General features: G+C 46.1%; 1 protein-coding gene across 1 annotated transcript in view; it reads left to right on the top strand.

Moving 5' to 3' along the window:
* LOC311101783 (platelet-derived growth factor D-like) overlaps positions 1-21,912 on the top strand; it is a gene marked incomplete at both ends in the record, with an annotated part of 51,237 nt that overhangs the window by 19,716 nt on the left and 9,609 nt on the right. The window contains 4 exons of the mRNA XM_084142973.1: positions 13,877-14,066; positions 14,519-14,696; positions 18,553-18,606; positions 19,031-19,241. Coding sequence (XP_083999099.1) covers positions 13,877-14,066; positions 14,519-14,696; positions 18,553-18,606; positions 19,031-19,241 — 633 coding nt within the window. The remainder of the gene's footprint in view (positions 1-13,876; positions 14,067-14,518; positions 14,697-18,552; positions 18,607-19,030; positions 19,242-21,912) is intronic.

The following is a 21,912-nucleotide window of genomic DNA, read 5'->3' as shown; positions in this document are numbered from 1 at the left end:
AGGAGCAGTGGGTGTGGGAGTGAGGGAATGAGAGAAAGAAAGACAGGAAAGATTAGAGGTGTCTTCCATGTGGCTCAGTTGGTAGAGCATGGTGCTTGCAACGACAAGTACGTGTGTTTGATTCCCACAGGGGACCTATACCAAAAAACGTATGCACTCACTACTGTAAGTGGCTCTGGATAAGTCTGGTTTTCCCAAACTCGGTCCTGGGGCCCCTCCTGGTTGCAGGTTTTGGTTTTGTCCTAGCACTACACAGCTGATTCAAATAACCAAATCACCATCAAGCTTAGATTATTTGAATCAGCTGTGTAGTTCTAGGGCAAAACCAAAACGTGCACCCAGGGTGGGAGGGGGGGCCCAGGACTGAGTTTGGGAAGCCCTGTGCTAAGGGACTAAAAATGTAAAGAGAGATGGAGTACACCTATCCCTGTGGAAACTTCCAGCACTAGCAGTAGGACCAATAATTCATCAACAGCATCATCCGTGTGCATGTTCGCAGGTTATGTTTGTGTGTTCGTTCGCAGGTTATGTGTGTGTGTGTGTGTGTGTGTGTGTGTGTGTGTGTGTATGGTCTTATCTTGAGTCTGTATCTGAAGTGTACAGAGCCTAGCTAAATGTCATTGATTTTGCGATACAAACACTCCTGAATTAGAATCAACCCAAAGTAATGATTAACAATCACACACACACACACACACACACACACACACACACACACACACACACACACACACACACACACAGGCGTGCTGACAGCAAGCTACTGCGGCACAAAAAGCTAATTTACCCTACACCAAACACACACACACACACACACACACACACACACACACACACACACACACTCTGAGAGAGTCTGACTCAGAGACGCCTTCAGCATGCATGCACCATCAGTGAGTGACAGACATCTAGTTCACAGCACTGACAGTGCACGAACACACACACACACACACACACACACACACACACACACACACACACACACACACACACACACTCTGTTGGTAAACCTGCTTGGGCTCTAGCGGGAGTAGGGTTGATTTGAATGTCAGACCTGACCCCTCTGAGCTTTAACTGTGTGTGTGCTCCGTCTGAGTGTTCTGATATCTGACAGTGATATTTTGACAGCCATCCTGCTCCTGAAATCTGCACCCTGTCCGTCTGCCTCACATCAGCTGTGGCCCTGCAGTGTGCGTGTCAGTTTCTGGATGTCTGAGTGGAGAGATGGATGTATGTCACACTGTGACTTGGCCTGTCCTCGGAGGGTTGAGATGAGAATGGGACATAATGTATCCTGCTGGCCTTTATGATTATACACTGAACAAAAATATAAATGCAACATGTAAAGTGTTGGTCCCATGCTTCATGAGCTGAAATAAAAGATCCCAGAAATGTTCCATATGCACAAAAAGCTTATTTTGGCACACATTTGTTTACATCCCTGTTAGTGAGCATTTTTCCTTTGCAAAGATAATTCTTCCACCTGACAGGTGTGGCATATAAAGAAGCTGATTAAACAACATGATCATTTCACAGGTGCACCTTGTGCTGGGGACAATAAAAGGCCATTCTAAAATGTGTAGTTTTGTTACACAACACAATGCCGCAGATGTTTCATGTTTTGAGGGAGCATGCAATTGGGATGCTGACTGCAGGATTGTCCACCAGAGCTGTTGCCAGATAATTTAATGTTAATTTCTCTACCATAAACCGCCTCCGTCATTTTAGAGAATTTGGCTATACGGCCAACCAGCCTCACAACCACAGACCATGTGTATGGCGTTGTGCCAGTTTTTTGCTGATGTCAATGTTGTGAACAGAGTGCCCCATGGGGCGGTGGTGGTATGGTATGGGCAGGCCTAGGCTATGGACAAGGAACACAATTGCATTTTATCGATGACAATTTGAATGCACCGAGATACCGTGACACAATCCTGACTCCCATTGTCGTGCCATTCATCTGCCGCCATCACCTCATGTTTCAGCATGATAATGCACAGTCCCATGTCGCAAGGATCTGTACACAATTCCTGGAAGCTGAAAATGTCCCAGATCTTCCATGGCCTGCATACTCACCAGACATGTCACCCATTGAGGATGTTTGGGATGCTCTGGATCGACGTGTACGTAGGGTGTTCCAGTTCCCGCCAATATCCAGCAACTTCGCACAGCCATTGAAGAGGAGTGGGACAACATCCCACAGGCCACAATCAACAACCTGATCAACTCTATGTGAAGAAGATGTGTCGCACAGCATTAGGCAAATGGTGGTCACACCAGATACTGACTGGTTTTCTGATCCACGCCCCTAACTTTTTTTTAAAGGTATCTGTGACCAACAGATGCATCTGTATTCACAGTCATGTGAAATTAGGGGCCTAATGAATTTATTTCAATTAACCGTTTTCCTTATATGAACTGTAACTCAAGTAAAATCTTTGAAATTGTTGCGTTTATATTTTTGTTCTGTGTGTGTGTGTGTGTGTGTGTGTGTGTGTGTGTATAGCTGCCTATATACCTGCTCTATCATTTACAGTATGTAGCTAGATAGGTATTACTGTACTGTGTATCTCTTAAGGAGCTGCTAATGCACTGGACATCCCTTTTGTTTCTTTCGATCGACTACTTTAATACACAGACTGTATAAGGGTCATATTATTTATATCACTTTCTAACTGCACCCCTTTTGATTTGAATGAAACCTTACACTTGGTAAAAGTAGTCAGAAAGTGACGTTTTGGACTTGAATGCCAAAACATTTAGGAGCTAGAGGTACTCAAAGTTTACCCATGTTGCATACCCCACCATCAATGAAAAGATTAACGGTTGAGTTTTATATCCCTTGAAAGCTTACAAACAGGGTTGTCAAACTACTTGACAAAAATGTAAAAATTGACTTTTTTAAAACTTTAACGTCAACTATCTAAACATGCTTAAACTCCGATTTTTTTCATGTTCATATATGTTGTAGTTTTTACCTTATTTTACATAATCTGAGGTGATTGTGTTCGTGCCATCGGTTGAATACAGGGTGGGTGTCATGCTTTGGCTGATAAATGTACGATGACTTCATTTTTCATTTAAAAAACTTTTTTCAAGAAATTCTAGAATAGTTTGACAACCCTGTTTTGTCAGCTTTAAAATGATATCAAACTCGACAGTTTTATATTTTTCAGTGATGAAGACGTGGCTGTATCATGGTGGGATGGGGTATGCAAAATGAGTCAACTTTGCATCTTTATCTCTTGAATGTTTTGGCATTCAGGTCCAAAAAGTTGATTTCAGAGCACTTCTACCTTGGGCAAACATGTATGGAAGGTTCCGTTCAAATCAAAAGGGGTGCAGTCAAAGTGAATGAAATCATATGGAACGACCCATAATTGAATTTGTCTAAATACTTTTGGTTCCCTAAATTGGGGGGACTATGTACAAAAAGTGCTGGACAGTTTAACCAATATGGATGAAAATACCCTCAAATTGAAGCTGCCAGTCTGCTCTTTAACCTCATAGTTATTGTATAATTTCAGATCCAAAGTGCTGGAGTACAGAGCTAAAACAACAACAAGTGTCAATGTCCAAATACTTTTGGACCTGACTGTATGTCATGCACACACGCGCACACATACAAACTCACTGTGTCCCTGTTTTAATGCAGTCTAATTCTTCTGGTGACAGTCATGTGTTGCTGTGATCGTCACTCGCAGCAGAAATAGATTCCAGGGTGCTGGTAGAACATTACACCCTGCTGCTGTAGGTGTGACGATCAGGTTCAGCCCACAGTGAGAGGCAACACTATGCACACTGTGCGCACACACAAACCTACATAATGTGAGTGTGAGGGGTGTGTAAGTGTCGGAAGTCAGATCTATTTAATGAAGTGTGATGTCTGTTTAATTGGAGCCTTGTCACTCCGCCTGCTCTCTGTGATTTATATCAGCTCTATTGACATCATGCCTTTAGACAGTTAGATTTTTTTTTTTTTAATACTACTTTACTATTTACTAAGTCTCTCTCTATGGCTCTGAAGACAACGCTGTTTTGTTAGTCATAGAGTATGAAATATTCTGTACATTATTTCACATACACGGTGAACAAGCACATATACACACGCGGACACCCAACACGCACAAACACACACACACACACACATACCAGGGTTTCCGTCAGGAAAATGTGGCGCTGGACATTTGACCGGCAGCATTTTAATTTACTGGACATTTGAGAAATTTACCAGACCCATATGCATTGAGTGCGTAACCTGATTAGGGCGTCCACCAACGGTGCTCAGAACGACAGAAATCACATTTTAGATTATGGTAACTCATATTATCACAACATGCAAGTCGAGGATGCAACGATGTGCCAACAGGACGAGTAACGAGTAGAAAAGTTATTAGCCAATCTACTATCCCCATAGTAGAAAAGTTATTAGCCTATGTCAATCTACTAACCCCCATAGTAGAAAAGTTATTATCCTATGTCAATCTACTATCCCCCATAGTAGAAAAGTTATTAGCCTATGTCAATCTACTATCCCCCATAGTAGAAAAGTTATTAGTCAATCTACTATCCCCCATAGTAGAAAAGTTATTAGTCAATCTACTATCCCCCATAGTAGAAAAGTTATTAGTCAATCTACTATCCCCATAGTAGAAAAGTTATTAGCCTATGTCAATCTACTATCCCCCATAGTAGAAAAGTTATTAGTCAATCTACTATCCCCCATAGTAGAAAAGTTATTAGTCAATCTACTATCCCCATAGTAGAAAAGTTATTAGCCTATGTCAATCTACTATCCCCCATAGTAGAAAAGTTATTAGCCAATCTACTATCCCCCATAGTAAAAAAGTTATTAGCCAATGTCAATCTACTATCCCCCATAGTAGAAAAGTTATTAGCCTATGTAGTATCCCCCATAGTAGAAAAGTTATTAGCCTATGTAGGATCCCCCATAGTAGAAAAGTTATTAGCCTATGTAGTATCCCCCATAGTAGAAAAGTTATTAGCCTATGTAGTATCCCCCATAGTAGAAAAGTTATTAGCCTATGTCAATCTACTATCCCCCATAGTAGAAAAGTTATTAGCCAATCTACTATCCCCCATAGTAAAAAAGTTATTAGCCAATGTCAATCTACTATCCCCCATAGTAGAAAAGTTATTAGCCAATCTACTATCCCCCATAGTAAAAAAGTTATTAGCCAATGTCAATCTACTATCCCCCATAGTAGAAAAGTTATTAGCCAATCTACTATCCCCCATAGTAAAAAAGTTATTAGCCAATGTCAATCTACTATCCCCCATAGTAGAAAAGTTATTAGCCAATGTCAATCTACTATCCCCCATAGTAGAAAAGTTTACCTATGTTATTGGTCAGCTTGTCGAGAAAGAATAGCCTATTCCAGACAGACTCTGGGACAGTTGTGGGACGATAAAACCCACATCTATACAACCATTAGGCCTAGGCTACATCCAAAAAACATTAAAAAGCATTGAGGCTGATGCAACAGATCAGCACGTTTAGCTTAAAATGTTGGAAAACTATTTCTTCACATTATAAGCGCAGCAATGCGCACAAGGCAGTATCATTGGCTAATCGCCAATGTTTGTTCCATAATGCAATTAGCGAGAAAACAATGTTGTCAAAAGCCCACTGCATGCCAGCGGTTTCATGTGACAGACATTAAAATATCCATTAGAAATGTAGGAAGAGGGGAGATCTAATATGCAACAACTAGCATGGGTTGCTAATATGACTAGTATTGTGCCTTTTAGTCACTGAACAATGAAAGAAAGTTTATATAAAATAATTGCCTCCACGGATATGGTCTGATTTTGGGTAGGCTACTTTGAAGCAAGGTAAGACATGCCTCATAATATGTAGTAAAACGTTCAGGTTTCAAAATATTAAGTATATGTTTTCAAACTGCCTCCAGCTCATTGTAAAGTGTTGTGTGACGTATTGATGAAGCCTGCCTTCCGTTGCCTATGTATCTGCTGTTTGAGATGCAGTAGCAGCAGCTTTCACGATGTCTGACAGATTTTCCGCTCAAAGTCTCTGTATCTGTATGCTGTACGCGTGTGATAAATTAGATACATAATGAATATACTGTACGCACGCTCCAGTTTAATTCCACTAAATTATGTCAATTAACCTATAAGACGATAAACAGGACCAGTGTCACACCCTGGTGTTGGGACTCATTATTGTTTATCCAGGGTGTGTGCAGTCTATGTGTTTGTGTTCTATGTTGGGTGTCTAGGTTGTTGTTTTTCTAGGTTTGTTCAATGACTCCCAATCGGAGGTAACGAGTGTCAGCTGTTCGGCTCGTTATCTCTGATTGGGAGCCATATTTATTTCTGTATGTTTTCCTGTGGGGTGGTGGGTTTTTGTTTCCGTTACGGTGAGTGCACCGTGGAACTTCATGATCGTGGTTTATTGTTTATTCGTGCTTTAACTTAATAAAGTCTACGATGTTCACTCAACACGCTGCGCGTTGGTCTGCTCCTTCACACGATCGTGACAGAAAAACCCACCAAAGAAAGACCAAGCAGCGTGTCCAGGAGCAAGGTGACTGGACATGGGAGGAGGCGCCGGGCAAAGAGATGGAGAGGCTGGCGATGGCCCAGGTGGGCACAGTGTGGTCCTGGGAGGACATGCTCGGAGGCAAGGGACCTTGGGGGAAGATCAAGGCCCTGGCAAGAGAGGAGCATCGGCGGCAGCAGGTTCAACGTCGTAAGGACGAGAGGCAACCCCAAGAAATTTTTGGGGGGGGGCACATGGCTTGGGCGACGGAGCAGCAGGAGGCTGCCACAAGGGAGAGTCAGAAGGCGGCCAGGTTAAGGGGGCTGACGGAGGCAGAGAAGGGTAGGATTCAGTGGGCTACCAGGTCAAGGGGGCTACTGGGTAAAGCAGAGAGGGAAGGTGTTGAGGCACGGCGTGAGGTACTGGGGTGTGTAACCAGTTCGGTCCGGCCCGTTCCTGATCCTCGGTTGAGGCCAGTGGTGTGTGTTCCCGGTATGGACCGGCCTGTTCCTACTCCACGCACCTGGGATACGGTGCGCTTCGCCAGCCCGGCCCGGCCTGTTCCGGCCACTCGCACCAGGGATACGGTGCGCGTCGCCAGCCCAGCCCGGCCTGTTCCTGCTCTCCGCACTAGGCGTGAGGTGAGTCCCCAGGGTCCAGCATGCCCTGTTCCGGCTCCCCGCACTAGGCGTTATGGGAGTCCCCAGGGTCCAGCATGCCCTGTTCCGACTCCCCGCACTAGCCCTGAGATGCGTGTCCTCAGCCCGGTACCTCCAGTTCCGGCACCACGCAACAGGCCTACGGTGCGCCTCAGACGGCCAGAGTCTGCCGTCTGTCCAACGGGGCCTGAACTGTCCGTCTGCCCAACGGGGTCTGAACTGCCCGTCTGCCCAACGCCGTCTGAACTGCCCGTCTGCCCAACGGCGCCTGAACTGCCCGTCTGCCCAACGGGGCCTGAACTGTCCGTCTGCCCAACGGGGTCTGAACTGCCCGTCTGCCCAACGCCGTCTGAACTGCCCGTCTGCCCAACGGCGCCTGAACTGCCTGTCGGCCCAACGCCGTCTGAACTGTCCGTCTGCCCAACGCCGTCTGAACTACCCGTCTGTACAGAGCCTACAAAGCCGCCCGTCTGCCATGAGCCTTCAGAGCCGTCCGCCAGATCGGAGCCGCTAGAGCTCTCCGCCAGACAGGATCAGCCAGAGCCTTCCGCCAGACAGGATCAGCCAGAGCCTTCCGCCAGACAGGATAAGCCAGAGCCTTCCGCCAGACAGGATCAGCCAGAGCCTTCTGTCAGACAGGAGCAGCCAGAGCCTTCCGCCAGACAGGAGCAGCCAGAGCCTTCCGTCAGACCGGATCAGCCAGAGCCTTCCGCCAGACGGGATCAGCCAGAGCCTTCCGCCTGCCATGAGCAGCCAGATCCGTCAGCCAGCCATGAGCAGCAGGATCCGCCAGAGCCAGCCAGCCAGGATCGGCCATTCAGTCCGGTGCTGCCACTTAGTCAGGTACTGTTCCTTAGCCTGGTGCTGGTCCTTAGTCCGGTGCTGGTCCTTAGCCCGGTGCTGCCCCTTAGCCCGGTGCTGCCCCTTAGCCCGGTGCTGCCCCTTATCCCGGTGCTGGTCCTTAGTCCGGTGCTGCCCCTTAGTCCGGTGCCGCCCCTTAACCCAGTGGGGTGTAGTTGGGGGGTGGTAATGTGTAGGAGGCTAAGTAAGTGGGTAATGACTATGGTGGGGTGGGGACCACGACCTGGGCCAGAGCCGCCACCTGGACAGACGCCCACCCAGACCCTCCCCTAGACGGTATGCTGGTGCGCCCGGAGTGCGCGCCTTTAGGGGGGGGTACTGTCACACCCTGGTGTTGGGACTCATTATTGTTTATCCAGGGTGTGTGCAGTCTATGTGTTTGTGTTCTATGTTGGGTGTCTAGGTTGTTGTTTTTCTAGGTTTGTTCAATGACTCCCAATCGGAGGTAACGAGTGTCAGCTGTTCGGCTCGTTATCTCTGATTGGGAGCCATATTTATTTCTGTATGTTTTCCTGTGGGGTGGTGGGTTTTTGTTTCCGTTACGGTGAGTGCACCGTGGAACTTCATGATCGTGGTTTATTGTTTATTCGTGCTTTAACTTAATAAAGTCTACGATGTTCACTCAACACGCTGCGCGTTGGTCTGCTCCTTCACACGATCGTGACAACCAGTCAAATGTATTTACATCAGCTGGTATTTCCATCAATGAATAGGCTAAAAAGCATTATTTCGCAATTGGGATTTTTTCTCCTTCTCCCGGACAATTGACCGGTGCCTATTTTATTTATCGGCTTTTCCATTTTTTTATCGGCCAAAAGCCGGCTATTAAGCCTACCGGCTAACAGAAACTCTGACACACACACACACACACACACACACATAAACGGACTGCGTGACCTGGTGGGCTGACTGGGCTATATTTTCTGAGGTGTTTGTGGTTTTAGTGGAGAGTTGCAGCATGCATAATGAGGTTTGGGCCTACACCCCTGGGTGATGAGTTTAGCATACACAGCTGAGACAGAATGAGACATCTCGCTCTCCCCTCTCTCGCTCTTCTCTCTCTCATCTCTCCTCTCTCTCCCCTCTCTCCTATCTCTCCTCTCCTCTCTCTCTCTCTCCTATCTCTCCTCTGCCCTCTCTCCCCTTTCTCTCCTCTCCCCTCTCTATCCTCTCTCTCCTCTCTCCCCTCTCTCTCCTCTCTCGTTTCATTCTCTTCCTCTCCTATCCCTTCCTCCCTCCTGTCTTTCATCTTGTCATGCGTGTCGCTCAGCTGTGTTAAATATTCAAAATAGTTTGTCCGTGCGTGTTGGCATGCGCGTGTGTGTGTGTGCATGTCTTGTGGTGTGAAAGCAATGAGATCTCCCATTTTTACCAATTTGACTTCAGATTCTGACATTTATCCACGTTTCCGACAAACGTCAAATTTCGAGGTGTTGCTCCCCCTGCTCTCAATCTGAATGGTTAAGTAAAGGGTTAAGGTTTGGGATAGGGCATCAAAAAAAGTGTCTACCACTGGGATTGAACAGCCGACCTTCGGATCCGGAGTCATGGGATTACACACGACCTTCGGATCCGGAGTCATTGGATTACGTCCATCCGTCACCCCCATCCACAACGCCCTCTGGTAATAGTGTTATTAGTGTTGCCCCTAGTGGCCAGTTTTGAAGGCATTTCCCGACATCCAATTTCAAAGTCAATCTTGAGCAATCTGGCTGATGAGAGAAGGAGAGTGTCTAATGGCATTGTTCCACTCTGTTAATCAGAGGTCTGGCTGTGATGTCCATTCAGTCGTGAAGGTGCTTACGCGTCAGGAACCATCAGCCAATGAGGACACAGTGGATTGGGCCAGTGGGGCCAGAGCAGTAGGCTATGTTATGTACAGTTGAAGTCGGAAGTTTACATACACTTAGGTTGGAGTCATTAAAACTTGTTTTTCAACCACTCCGCAAATGTATTGTTAAAAAACTATAGTTTTGGCAAGTCAATTAGGAGATCTACTTTGTGCATGACACAAGTAATTTTTCCAACAATTGTTTACAGACTTATAATTCACTGTATCACAATTCCAGTGGGTCAGAAGTTTACATACACTAAGTTGACTGTGACTTTAAACAGCTTTGAAAATTCCAGTAAATTATGTCATGGCTTTAGAAGCTTCTGATAGGCTAATTGACATCATTTGAGTCAATTGGAGGTGTACCTGTGGATGTATTTCAAGGCCTACCTTCAAACTCAGTGCCTCTTTGCTTGACATCATCGGAAAATCAAAAGAAATCAGCCAAGACCTCAGAAAAAAAAAATGTAGACCTCCACAAGTCTGGTTCATCCTTGGGGGCAATTTCCAAACGCCTGAAGGTACCAAGTTCATCTGTACAAACAATAGTACGCAAGTATAAATACCATGGGACCCCGCAGCCGTCATACCGCTCAGGAAGGAGATGCGTTCTGTCTCCTAGAGATGATTGTATTTTGGTGCGAAAAGTGCAAATCAATCCCAGAAGAACAGCAAAGGACCTTGTGACGATGCTGGAAGAAACAGGTACAAAAGTATCTATATCCACAGTAAAACGAGTCCTATATCGACATAACCTGAAAGGCTGCTCAGCAAGGAAGAAGCCACTGCTCCAAAACCACCATAAAAAAGCCAGACTACAGTTTGCAACTGCACATGGGGACAAAGATCGTGCTTTTTGGAGAAATGTCCTCTGGTCTGATTAAACTAAAATAGATCTGTTTGGCCATAATGACCATCGTTATGTTTGGAGGAAAAAGGGGGTAGCTTGCAAGCTGAAGAACACCATCCCAACCGTGAAGCACGGGGGTGGCAGCATCATGCTGTGGGGGTGCTTTGCTGCAGGAGGGACTGGTGCACTTCACAAAATAGGTGGCATCATGAGGAAGGAAAATTAGGTGGATATATTGAAGCAACATCTCAAGACATCAGTCAGGAAGTTAAAGCTTGGTCGCAAATGGATCTTCCAAATGGACAATGACCCCAAGCATACTTCCAAAGTTGTGGCAAAATGGCTTAAGGACAACAAAGTCAAGGTATTGGAGTGGCCATCACAAAGCCCTGACCTCAATCCTATAGAAAATGTGTGGGCAGAACTAAAAAAGCATGTGCGAGCAAGGAGGTCTACAAACCTGACTCAGTTACACCAGCTCTGTCAGGAGGAATGGGCCACAATTCACCCAACTTATTGTGGGAAGCTTCTGGAAGGCTACCCGAAAGGTTTGACCCAAGTTAAACAATTTAAAGGCAATGCTACCAAATACTAATTGAGTGTATGTAAACGTCTGACCCACTGGGAATGTGATGAAAGAAATAAAAGCTGAAATAAATAATTCTCTCTACTATTATTCTGACATTTCACATTCTTAAAATAAAGTGGTTATACTAACTGATCTAAGACAGGGAATTTTTACTAGGATTAAATATCAGGAATTGTGAAAAACTGAGTTTAAATGTATTTGGCTAAGTTGTATGTAAACTTCCGACTTGTATGTAAACTACCTTGGCGTTACAAGCGCAGTGCTCTACCAGCTGAGCTACAGAGGACCAACTGTATGTATCAGCGCCTTGGATTCACTTTTCTAAACATTAACGATCCCAATTTCGTTTAAACGTTCACACCCCTATTAGAAACATATATTTATACTGTTCACAATGTCCCGACTGCTGAATCTTTGTCCGCTCTCTGCTGGCTCTGTGGGAACCGGACGTCTCACTCTGCCACCTCTCATATTCACTTTTTCTCTCTCTGCTCTCTCTCTCACTCCTTTGTGCTCTGGAGCAGGTTTTCATCAAGGATCTCCCTGTACTTTGCTCCGTTCAGCTTTCTCTCGATCCTGACTGGTCTCCCAGTCCCTGCTGCTGGAAAAACATCCCCACAGCATGAAGCTGCCACCATGCTTCACCGTAGGGATGGTGCCAGGTTTCCTCCAGACGTGACGCTTGGCATTCAGGCCAAAGAGTTCAATCTTGGTTTCATCAGACCAGAGAAGCTTGTTTCTCATGGTCTGAGAGTCCTTTAGGTGCCTTTTGACAAACTCCCAAGTGGGCTGTCATGTGCCTTTTACTGAGGAGTGGCTTCCGTCTGGTTACTCTATCATAAAGGCCTGATTGGTGGAGTGCTGCAGAGATGGTTGTCCTTCTGGAAGGTTCTCCATCTCCACAGAGGAACTCTCAAGCTCTGTCCATCGGGTTCTTGGTCACCTCCCTGACCAAGGCCCTTCTCCCCCGATTGCTCAGTTAAGCCGGACAGCCAGCTCTAGGAAGAGTCTTGGTGGTTCCAAACTTTATCTATTTAAGAGTGATGGAGGCCACTGTGTTCAGAAATGTTTTGGTACCTTTCCCCAGATCTGTGCCTCGACACAATTCTGTCTCGGAGCTCTATGGACAATTGGCGTTTGCTCTGACAAAAAATTATATTTAATCAATTTTAGAATAAGGCTGTAACATAGCAACATGTGGGAAAAGTCAAGGTGTCTGAATACTTTACGAATGCACTGTATATGTAAATGGTTCAATTTTAGAATTGGATTGGCCACTCCATGCATCACTGCTCTCCTCCTCCTCTCCCTCTATGGTGTGCTCTATTGACGCACGTACGCACCGTACACACACAGACAGAAGCACACACGTCATATTCCTGCTTTCACATCGCGTAATTAACATCACTATGGATATAGGCACTACAGTACATCAGTCCACTCATCAGGGAGAGAGACATGAGGGAGAGAGGGGGAGAGAAGAGATGGAGATGGAGGGAGACATGAGGGAGAGATGGAGGGAGACATGAGGGAGAGATGGAGGGAGACATGAGGGAGAGATGGAGGGAGACATGAGGGAGAGATGGAGGGAGACATGAGGGAGAGATGGAGGGAGACATGAGGGAGAGATGGAGGGAGACATGAGGGAGAGATGGAGGGAGACATGAGGGAGAGATGGAGGGAGACATGAGGGAGAGATGGAGGGAGACATGAGGGAGAGATGGAGAGAGACATGAGGGAGAGATGGAGGGAGACATGAGGGAGAGATGGAGGGAGACATGAGGGAGAGATGGAGGGAGACATCAGGGAGAGATGGAGGGAGAGATGGAGGGAGACATGAGGGAGAGATGGAGGGAGACATGAGGGAGAGATGGAGGGAGACATGAGGGAGAGATGGAGGGAGACATGAGGGAGAGATGGAGGGAGACATGAGGGAGAGATGGAGAGAGACATGAGGGAGAGATGGAGGGAGACATGAGGAAGAGATGGAGGGAGGGGGAGAGAAGTGTGTTTCTACAGAAACAGACATGTTTGATAGAGTTGCTAGCGATCATGTGTGGTCGAGCAGATATTCAAAGCCTTTCCTCATTTGACACCACTCACTAACCCTGTGCCCCTGAATAGGTCACAATAACTACTTCAACTGGGTGAGAGCGGTAGAGAGATGGATTCATGTCCTCTGATTCAGTCACAGAGCATTAGGAGGACTATGTAGGAATATAAACTATTTATTGGAATAGTTTAGTTTACTGTTTTTCTTTGTTTGTCCTAGTCCTGTCTGTGTCTGTATCTCTCTTTCTCTCTCTCGCACGCTCTCTCTCTCTCTCTCTCTCTCTCTCTCTCTCTCTCTCTCTCTCTTTCTGTCTCTCTCTCTCTTTCTCTCTCTCTCTCTCTCTCTCTCTTTCTATCGCTCTTTCTATCGCTCTTTCTGTCTCTCTCACTCTAACTCTGTAACTGTCTGTCTGTGTGTGTGTGTGTGTGTGTGTGTATGAAATCCCAGAGAGTAAACTCACCAACCTATACCAGTTATAACTGCTAACAGACAGCAATCACCTTACAGACTTGTACCGGAAAGAAGAGGTCGTCACGGTAACTGCAGCAGGGGGAACCATCCAGAGTCCCCGCTTCCCTAACGCCTACCCCCGGAACCTGCAGTTGTCATGGAAACTACTGTCTCCCCACAACACCCGCATCACCCTGGAGTTTGACTCCCACTTTGCACTGGAGGAACCAGAGAACGAAGTCTGCAGGTGAGAGAGGGAGGATAGGTAGAGAAAGATTGAAGCGCCAGGGAGAGAGAAAGTTAGCTGAGTTTGTTATGGATGAAAAGGGAGATTTGAGTGAAGAGAGAAGGCTGGCATCCCTCTGATGCGGGTATCGACATCTACAGAGACTAAAGAGTGGAGGGAGGGATGAAGGTTGCTTTCTTTGCAGTAATGAAGAATATGTCCTTGAGGGTGAGGAGAGAATATAATTTGAATCCCCAAACCAAAGGCATCTGTCTTTGTAAGCACTTTAGACAAGAGAGAGGGGAGAGAAACAGAAAGAGAGAGAATGTGAGGGAGAGAAACAGAGAGAGAGAGAGGGAGGTGACTGCTCTCCAACAATTATCCCTTTTCTAGTGAACAGTGATGATTAATTGATTAATTAAATCCATTGATTGACAGGTTAGTGACCCCCTCCTCTCCCCCTTCGCTTGTAGGTATGACTTTGTGGAGGTGGAGGACATCTCAGAGACCAGTACTATTGTCTGGGGGAGATGGTGTGGTCATAGAGTCCCCCCTCATCTCACCTCCAAAACCAACATCCTCAAAGTCACCTTCAAGTCAGACGACTACTTCGTGGCCAAGCCTGGCTTCAAACTCCACTACTCTCTACTGGTGAGTGAACATCAGGATGTGACTGCATCTCGTTCCACAAAGATGGTGTTGAAACGTAAAGATGTAAAGCTGGTGTTATAACTGCCAATTAATCTCTTATGTCATCCTTATGACAGTCTAATGTAGTCTGTATGACAGAGGGTTCAAGTACGGTGCTACCAAAATCCTTCCTGAATTAGGAGATGACTAAACCCATTCTTTTGAAAGATGTCTAACTTGACAAAAGAGGAGGGAGATGGAGGGAGGCTGAGTATGTGCTCTTTAAAAGGCCCAGTCTGGATGAGAAGATTAGCTTTGTCACAACGTCAGTAGTTGGATAGTGGAGGAAGATTTAGATGTGGAGATGTTCCCTTGGTTTTCAAACACATTATCATCACTGAAGAGACAGACAGGTTTTTATTCTGCCCTTTAAAGCATTTGACTTTAAACACACATTATCCCATACCTCTCTGCACTCTCTCTCCTCTCTCTCTCCCCCCTCTCCTCTCTTACCCTCTCTATCTCCTCTCTTCTCGCTCTCTCCTCTCTTCTCGCTCTCTCCTCTCTCTCTCCTCTCTCTCTCTCCCCTCTCTCCTATCTCCTCTCTCTCCTCTATTTCTCCTCTTTCCTCTATTTCTCCTCTATTTCTCCCATCTCTCCTCTCTCTCTCTCCCATCTCCTCTCTCCCTTCTTTCCTCTCTCCTCTCTCCCCTCTCTCCTCTCTCATCTCTCGATCTCCTCTCTCGATCTCCTCTCCCCTCTCTCTCATTTCTCTCCCCTCTCTCCTCTCTTTCCTCTCTCTATATCTCCTCTCTTCCCTCTCTCCTCTCTCTCTCCCCTCTTTCCTCTCTCTATATCTCCTCTCTCCCCTCTCATCTCTCGATCTTCTCTCTCTCCTCTCTTCTCTCTCTCTCCTCTCTCTCCTCTCGATCTCCTCTCTCTCCTCTCTTCTCTCTCTCTCCTCTCGATCTCCCCTCTTCTCCTCTCTCTCCCCTCTCCTCTGTCTTTCGCCTGGAGAGGTAGGCATATGTCTGTTATTATTCCTACTCCACAGTGCCTCATGTTGTTCTTTTTCATTCCTCTGTCCTTGTGTGTAGCTGCCTGCTGTGTGTCCTCAGCACAGTGACACTGTGTGTGTGTGTTTGTGTGTGTGTGCAACACACTTTCCCAGACAGGGAAGCTGCCATTAGATTGGCCTCCCAGTAGCCACCTCCTAGGGCTGTGAGAGGCTTCATTTAACAGCTCTAATTTGTTCTGCCCTGCTGTATAGATAAGGTGGAGGAGAGGTAGAGAGAGAAAGAGAGGGTGGGGAGAGAAAGGTAGAGAACAGGTGTCTCAGATCCTATCAAGCTGACAGCCGATAACTCCTCCAAAACAAAGAGAGAGGGAGTGTGAGGAGAGAGAGAAAGAGGGAGTGTTACAAGCGAGTGGGAGGGACTCTCAAAGAGGAACTAGACTCTATCAGTCATTTGTCATCACAACCACAAACCCAACCACAATGCAACTATTACACAACCACAATGCAACTATTACACAACCACAATACAACTTTTACACAACCACATGCAACCATAACACACCCACAAAACACAAACACATACCCACAATACAACCATAACACAAACACAAAACAACATAACCACAATACAACCATTACCATAACACAACCACAATACAACCACAAAACAACCATAACACAACCACAAAACAACAAAACCACAATACGATAAGATATACTTTATTAGTCCATATGTGATGGAAATGTGTCTTCTGCTTTAACCCAACCCCTCCAATATATACACACACACACACACACACACACACACACACACACACACACACACACACACACATTCACACAAGCACAACAACATGACCATGACCCTGACTGAATGCTGCAGTGCTTTTCTTAATTTCCTTAACGAGGAATCCTCCAGAACCAGGCGGGAATATGATTCAGGAACACTACTCTGTTCCCGGAGACTCCCAGATGTTGCCAGGCTCTGCAGCTATTCTGGGACCCACTAAGGTTTTCCCATAAATACATAAATAGATATTCCCAGTAAACCAACACCGTCTGTGGCAAAACGATACTAAAAGCATAATAATCCCCTCCAGAAATATCATGTCTGAGAGGAGGTCTTACTGACACGTTATTAGTAGCAGGAGCATGGAAACATACTAAAGAAACACAAGTCAATTATGGCAATATACCTTTTTATGGCAATATCTGTTATTTATCTTTTCACCCTGAAAGCACTGCTTCCCAAACCCTTCTTACCCTGTGACCATCTGAAACCTTTCCTACCCAGGAGGACCTAGTCTAGTGTGCCACGACTCTCCAGCTACCAGACGTGGCTTCATGTCCCCGTTGACCTACTCTGTAAACTCTAAAGGCACTGTAAACTGTTCTTCCTATTAAAAGTCCCAGGTGCGTGTGTGGCCCAGGCCCAGCTGTCCCTGCATTCCCCTCTGAAGCACAGGACTGTGGGACAGTTTACTGAATCTGATGGCTTATGACCTAATAAGGTCAGATGCTAACTCTGATACACATCTGGGGCTGCTGCAGGGGCCACACACACACACACACACACACACACACATACACACACTACTCATTTATGAGACTCATAGCAAAGAGGAAGTCTACACACAACACAAGCTCACTACCGCAGCTGTGGATGAAGTCAGAGGGGTTCCTGTCAAAGCACGTGTGGGTTGCACACGAGAAACAGACGCTGTAAAACAAAAGATCAGACTGCATGTTATGCAGATGTATAGTTGTTCCCTCAGGGTCACTTTGAACTTAATTTAACAGAGCTGAAGGTAAACCAGTAAACAGGGTCTGTGGTGGACCGCTCTATGAACTGCAGCCTGTGTTTTTAGGAGAGGCATTACACAGAAGATCAACCAGCAGCAGGTGCACATCTGCAAGGGGTGTGTTCACAAATCACCTTTCACAAACAGTTGAGGGTGGTGGCTCTCCTCTCCTCTACATAGAGCACCTCATCTCTCTGTCTGATGAAGGGGTCGGGGAGGAGAACAGGGCCCAGATTCACAAAAACCTTCTTAAGAAGACATTTCTTCTTAACTGCCATTGTTTTCTACACAATAGACTTATGAAGAAAGTTAAGCAAAGCTGCTATTCCTCAAAAATGTTATTGGAATTGTTCTTGCGTTATTTCTTATTTTTCTCCTTTAGCAAACCGTTAAGAAGAAATTAGATTCTTGAAAATGTGTTCTTAATTCCAAGATAGCTAAACTCAGGGCAGAGAGAATAAGCTCATGAAAGCAATTGAACATGTTTAATTCACTCACAAACTTAATCTGAAAGTTTCAGTATTGATTATTTTTAACCAAGAAGATGTTTTAGAACAGTAATCTCAGTAGGAAATATGCTAACATGATTGCCATTGCTAGCTAGATAGCTAGCTAAAAAGGTTGCCTAGCAACACATCTTAAGAAGATTCATAAGAAGATATTTGAGAAGTTTGTAAGAAAATCATTACATCTTAAGATATTGTTGAGGAAAAGTCTTTAGAACTTATTTTTTTCTCTTAAGAAGCTTCTTAAGTTTTTGTGTAAGAAGTGTTTTGTGAATCTGGGCCCAGGAGAGGAATGCTGCTCAACCATTAGGGACTGTCTGTGAACTCTTCTCAGCACTTTGTAGCAAACTCCCATTAGCACAATGTTAGACAGATGAATTCTGATCCAACACAGACAGACAGACATGTCCTGACCAACTCCTGATCCCATCACCTGGAATTAAACCAGGGATTATCCTGATGTTATCCTGATGTTCTGACAGGAGTTATGTAAATGCACCAGAATAACCCAAATACCACTCCTTCATTATCTCTCTCCTTCCTTCCTCCAGGATGATTCTCCTCCTACAGCATCCAAGACTAACTGGGAGGCTGTGACCCTGATGGTGAGTTAGACATGCAAGCATGCGCCACACACACATGCACACACACCTGCACTTACTCAGGAGAAGAGGGGGACTGACTGCAGGTGAGTCTCTAAGGTCCCCTGGCCCCTCACAGCCCAGTGTCAGACCCCCTGACCCTCCTGATCAGCAGTAGGAACAACTCCTGGTCCCAGCATGGAGATAGATAGAGGGCTCTAGTGCCCAGTCATTAGGCTGATTAAAAGATCAAGGTTGTCCCCTGACCTTTGTAAACCTTTCACAGGCACAGTTCAGAGGGCAGCTCAGATACTGGTGCTGAGCAGTCCATAGACACACACACATATGTCACATAGACACACTAGAACTCTCTCAAAGACTAAAGAGGACCTTGTGTCCCTGCTCTGAACTTTTGACCCCCCCCCCCCACCTCCCTCTCCTCCTCCAGGAGGACGGTCTGTCAGTGTTGGCTCCAGCGGTGACTGATGTTCCTCTGACGGCAGCAGCATTGGACCAGACCATAGCAGCCTTCAACACAGTGGAACAGCTCCTCCGCCACCTCAACCCTGACAGCTGGAGACAGGACCTGGACAGCTTGTACAGAGAGACAGCCATGTACAGACCCCGGGCCTACCACCACAACAGCAGACAGAACAAGAGTAATAACACACACACACACACACACACACACACAGGAGCTTACACACACAAAGAAAAGTAATTTCAAAGGAGGACATATTGTGGTCTGTGCTTCAGTGAAGGGAGACCTTGATAGCACAAAGACTTGAGCCTTCCTCCTTCCCTTGCACCAAGATGTGTGAGTGTGAGTTTCTTAGTCTGCCAGTACAAAACCTTCAAGGTGAACCTGGGGAAAATGAGAGAAGCTAAATATTCCCCCCAAAATAAAATAATAATGTGGTCCTCTGTAGCTCAGCTGGTAGAGCACGGCGCTTGTAACGCCAAGGTAGTGGGTTCGATCCCCGGGACCACCCATACACAAATAAATGTATGCACGCATGACTGTAAGTCGCTTTGGATAAAAGCGTCTGCTAAATGGCATATTATTATTTATAATAATTCTCCCAGCTCTTATAGGGAGACTGGGGCTTGTCGGCAAGCGTATGTGAGAGTGGTGTATGTGTGTGTGTGGTGGAGGGGAAGGTGTGTGAGCATGAGTGGTGTGTGTGTGTGTGTGTGTGTGTGTGTGTGTGTGTGTGTGTGTGTGTGTGTGGTGGAGGGGAAGGTGTGTGAGGTTTGTCTCTGTTGCTGCTTGTTGTAGTTGGTCAGAGGTCAGCACATCTCTTTCCTCCCTCTCAGAGAAAACACATTGACACTGAGACTGTGTTCAACAGACTGGACCAGATACATCACAACACTGACTGTGTTCAACAGATTGGACCAGATACATCACAACACTGACTGTGTTCAACAGACTGGACCAGACACATCACAACACTGACTGTGTTCAACAGACTGGACCAGACACATCACAACACTGAGACTGTGTTCAACAGACTGGACCAGACACATCACAACACTGACTGTGTTCAACAGACTGGACCAGACACATCACAACACTGACTGTGTTCAACAGACTGGACCAGACACATCACAACACTGACTGTGTTCAACAGATTGGACCAGACACATCACAACACTGACTGTGTTCAACAGACTGGACCAGACACATCACAACACTGACTGTGTTCAACAGACTGGACCAGACACATCACAACACTGACTGTGTTCAACAGACTGGACCAGACACATCACAACACTGACTGTGTTCAACAGATTGGACCAGACACATCACACCACTGACTGTGTTCAACAGATTGGACCAGACACATCACAACACTGACTGTGTTCAACAGACTGGACCAGACACATCACAACACTGACTGTGTTCAACAGACTGGACCAGACACATCACAACACTGACTGTGTTCAACAGACTGGACCAGACACATCACAACACTGACTGTGTTCAACAGACTGGACCAGACACATCACAACACTGACTGTGTTCAACAGATTGGACCAGACACATCACAACACTGACTGTGTTCAACAGATTGGACCAGACACATCACAACACTGAGACTGTGTTCAACAGATTGGACCAGACACATCACAACACTGACTGTGTTCAACAGACTGGACCAGACACATCACAACACTGACTGTGTTCAACAGATTGGACCAGACACATCACAACACTGACTGTGTTCAACAGACTGGACCAGACACATCACAACACTGAGACTGTGTTCAACAGACTGGACCAGACACATTAACACTGAGACTGTGTTCAACAGACTGGACCAGACACATTAACACTGAGACTGTGTTCAACAGACTGGACCAGACACATTAACACTGAGACTGTGTTCAACAGACTGGACCAGACACATCACAACACTGAGACTGTGTTCAACAGACTGGACCAGACACATCACAACACTGACTGTGTTCAACAGACTGGACCAGACACATCACAACACTGAGACTGTGTTCAACAGACTGGACCAGACACATCACAACACTGACTGTGTTCAACAGATTGGACCAGACACATTGACACTGAGACTGTGTTCAACAGACTGGACCAGACACATCACAACACTGACTGTGTTCAACAGACTGGACCAGACACATCACAACACTGACTGTGTTCAACAGACTGGACCAGACACATTAACACTGAGACTGTGTTCAACAGACTGGACCAGACTCATCACAACACTGTCACTCGCCTCGTTCTCTGTCGTGTCCTGTATTTCCTCATCACACCCTTCCCTTCTTATTAGTTTCTCTCCCCTTCTTCCCTCACTTTCTTGCCTCCTTTATTTCCTCCTCTCTCCTCTCCTTCTCCCCTCTTTTTTCCCCACACTCTCTCTTCTTTCCACACAGTCTCTCTCTCTCTCTTTTTCCATACTCCCTCTCCTTTTCCTCTCTCTCTCTCTCTCTCGCTCTCGCTCTCGCTCTCGCTCTCGCTCTCGCTCTCGCTCTCGCTCTCGCTCTCTCTCGCTCTTTCCTTCTTTCGCTCTCTCCACCTGAGGTAACTCCTGTTCCTGAGGTAACTCCTGTTTCTGAGGGACTTCCTGTTTCTGAGTAAATAGTTGGGCTTGGCTAAGACTCTGACTACTGTCAGCAACTCCTATGCGTGTGTGTTGGGTTTATGTATCTCCATACAGAGCTTAGAGTGTGTGAACATCCGTGTTTGTGTATGTAGGTTTTTTCATGTGTGTATGGTTCTGCGTGTGTGGACAATTGTGTGCGTCTGTGTATGTGTGCATCTGTGTTTGTGTTCGTGTGTGTCTTTGGCAA

The sequence above is a fragment of the Coregonus lavaretus genome (genome assembly GCF_964263955.1).
Source record: "Coregonus lavaretus genome assembly, chromosome: 26".
Taxonomy (NCBI): Eukaryota; Metazoa; Chordata; class Actinopteri; order Salmoniformes; family Salmonidae; genus Coregonus; species Coregonus lavaretus.
Note: the sequence above shows the minus strand (reverse complement) of the source record. Positions and strands in the feature narration are given on the sequence as shown.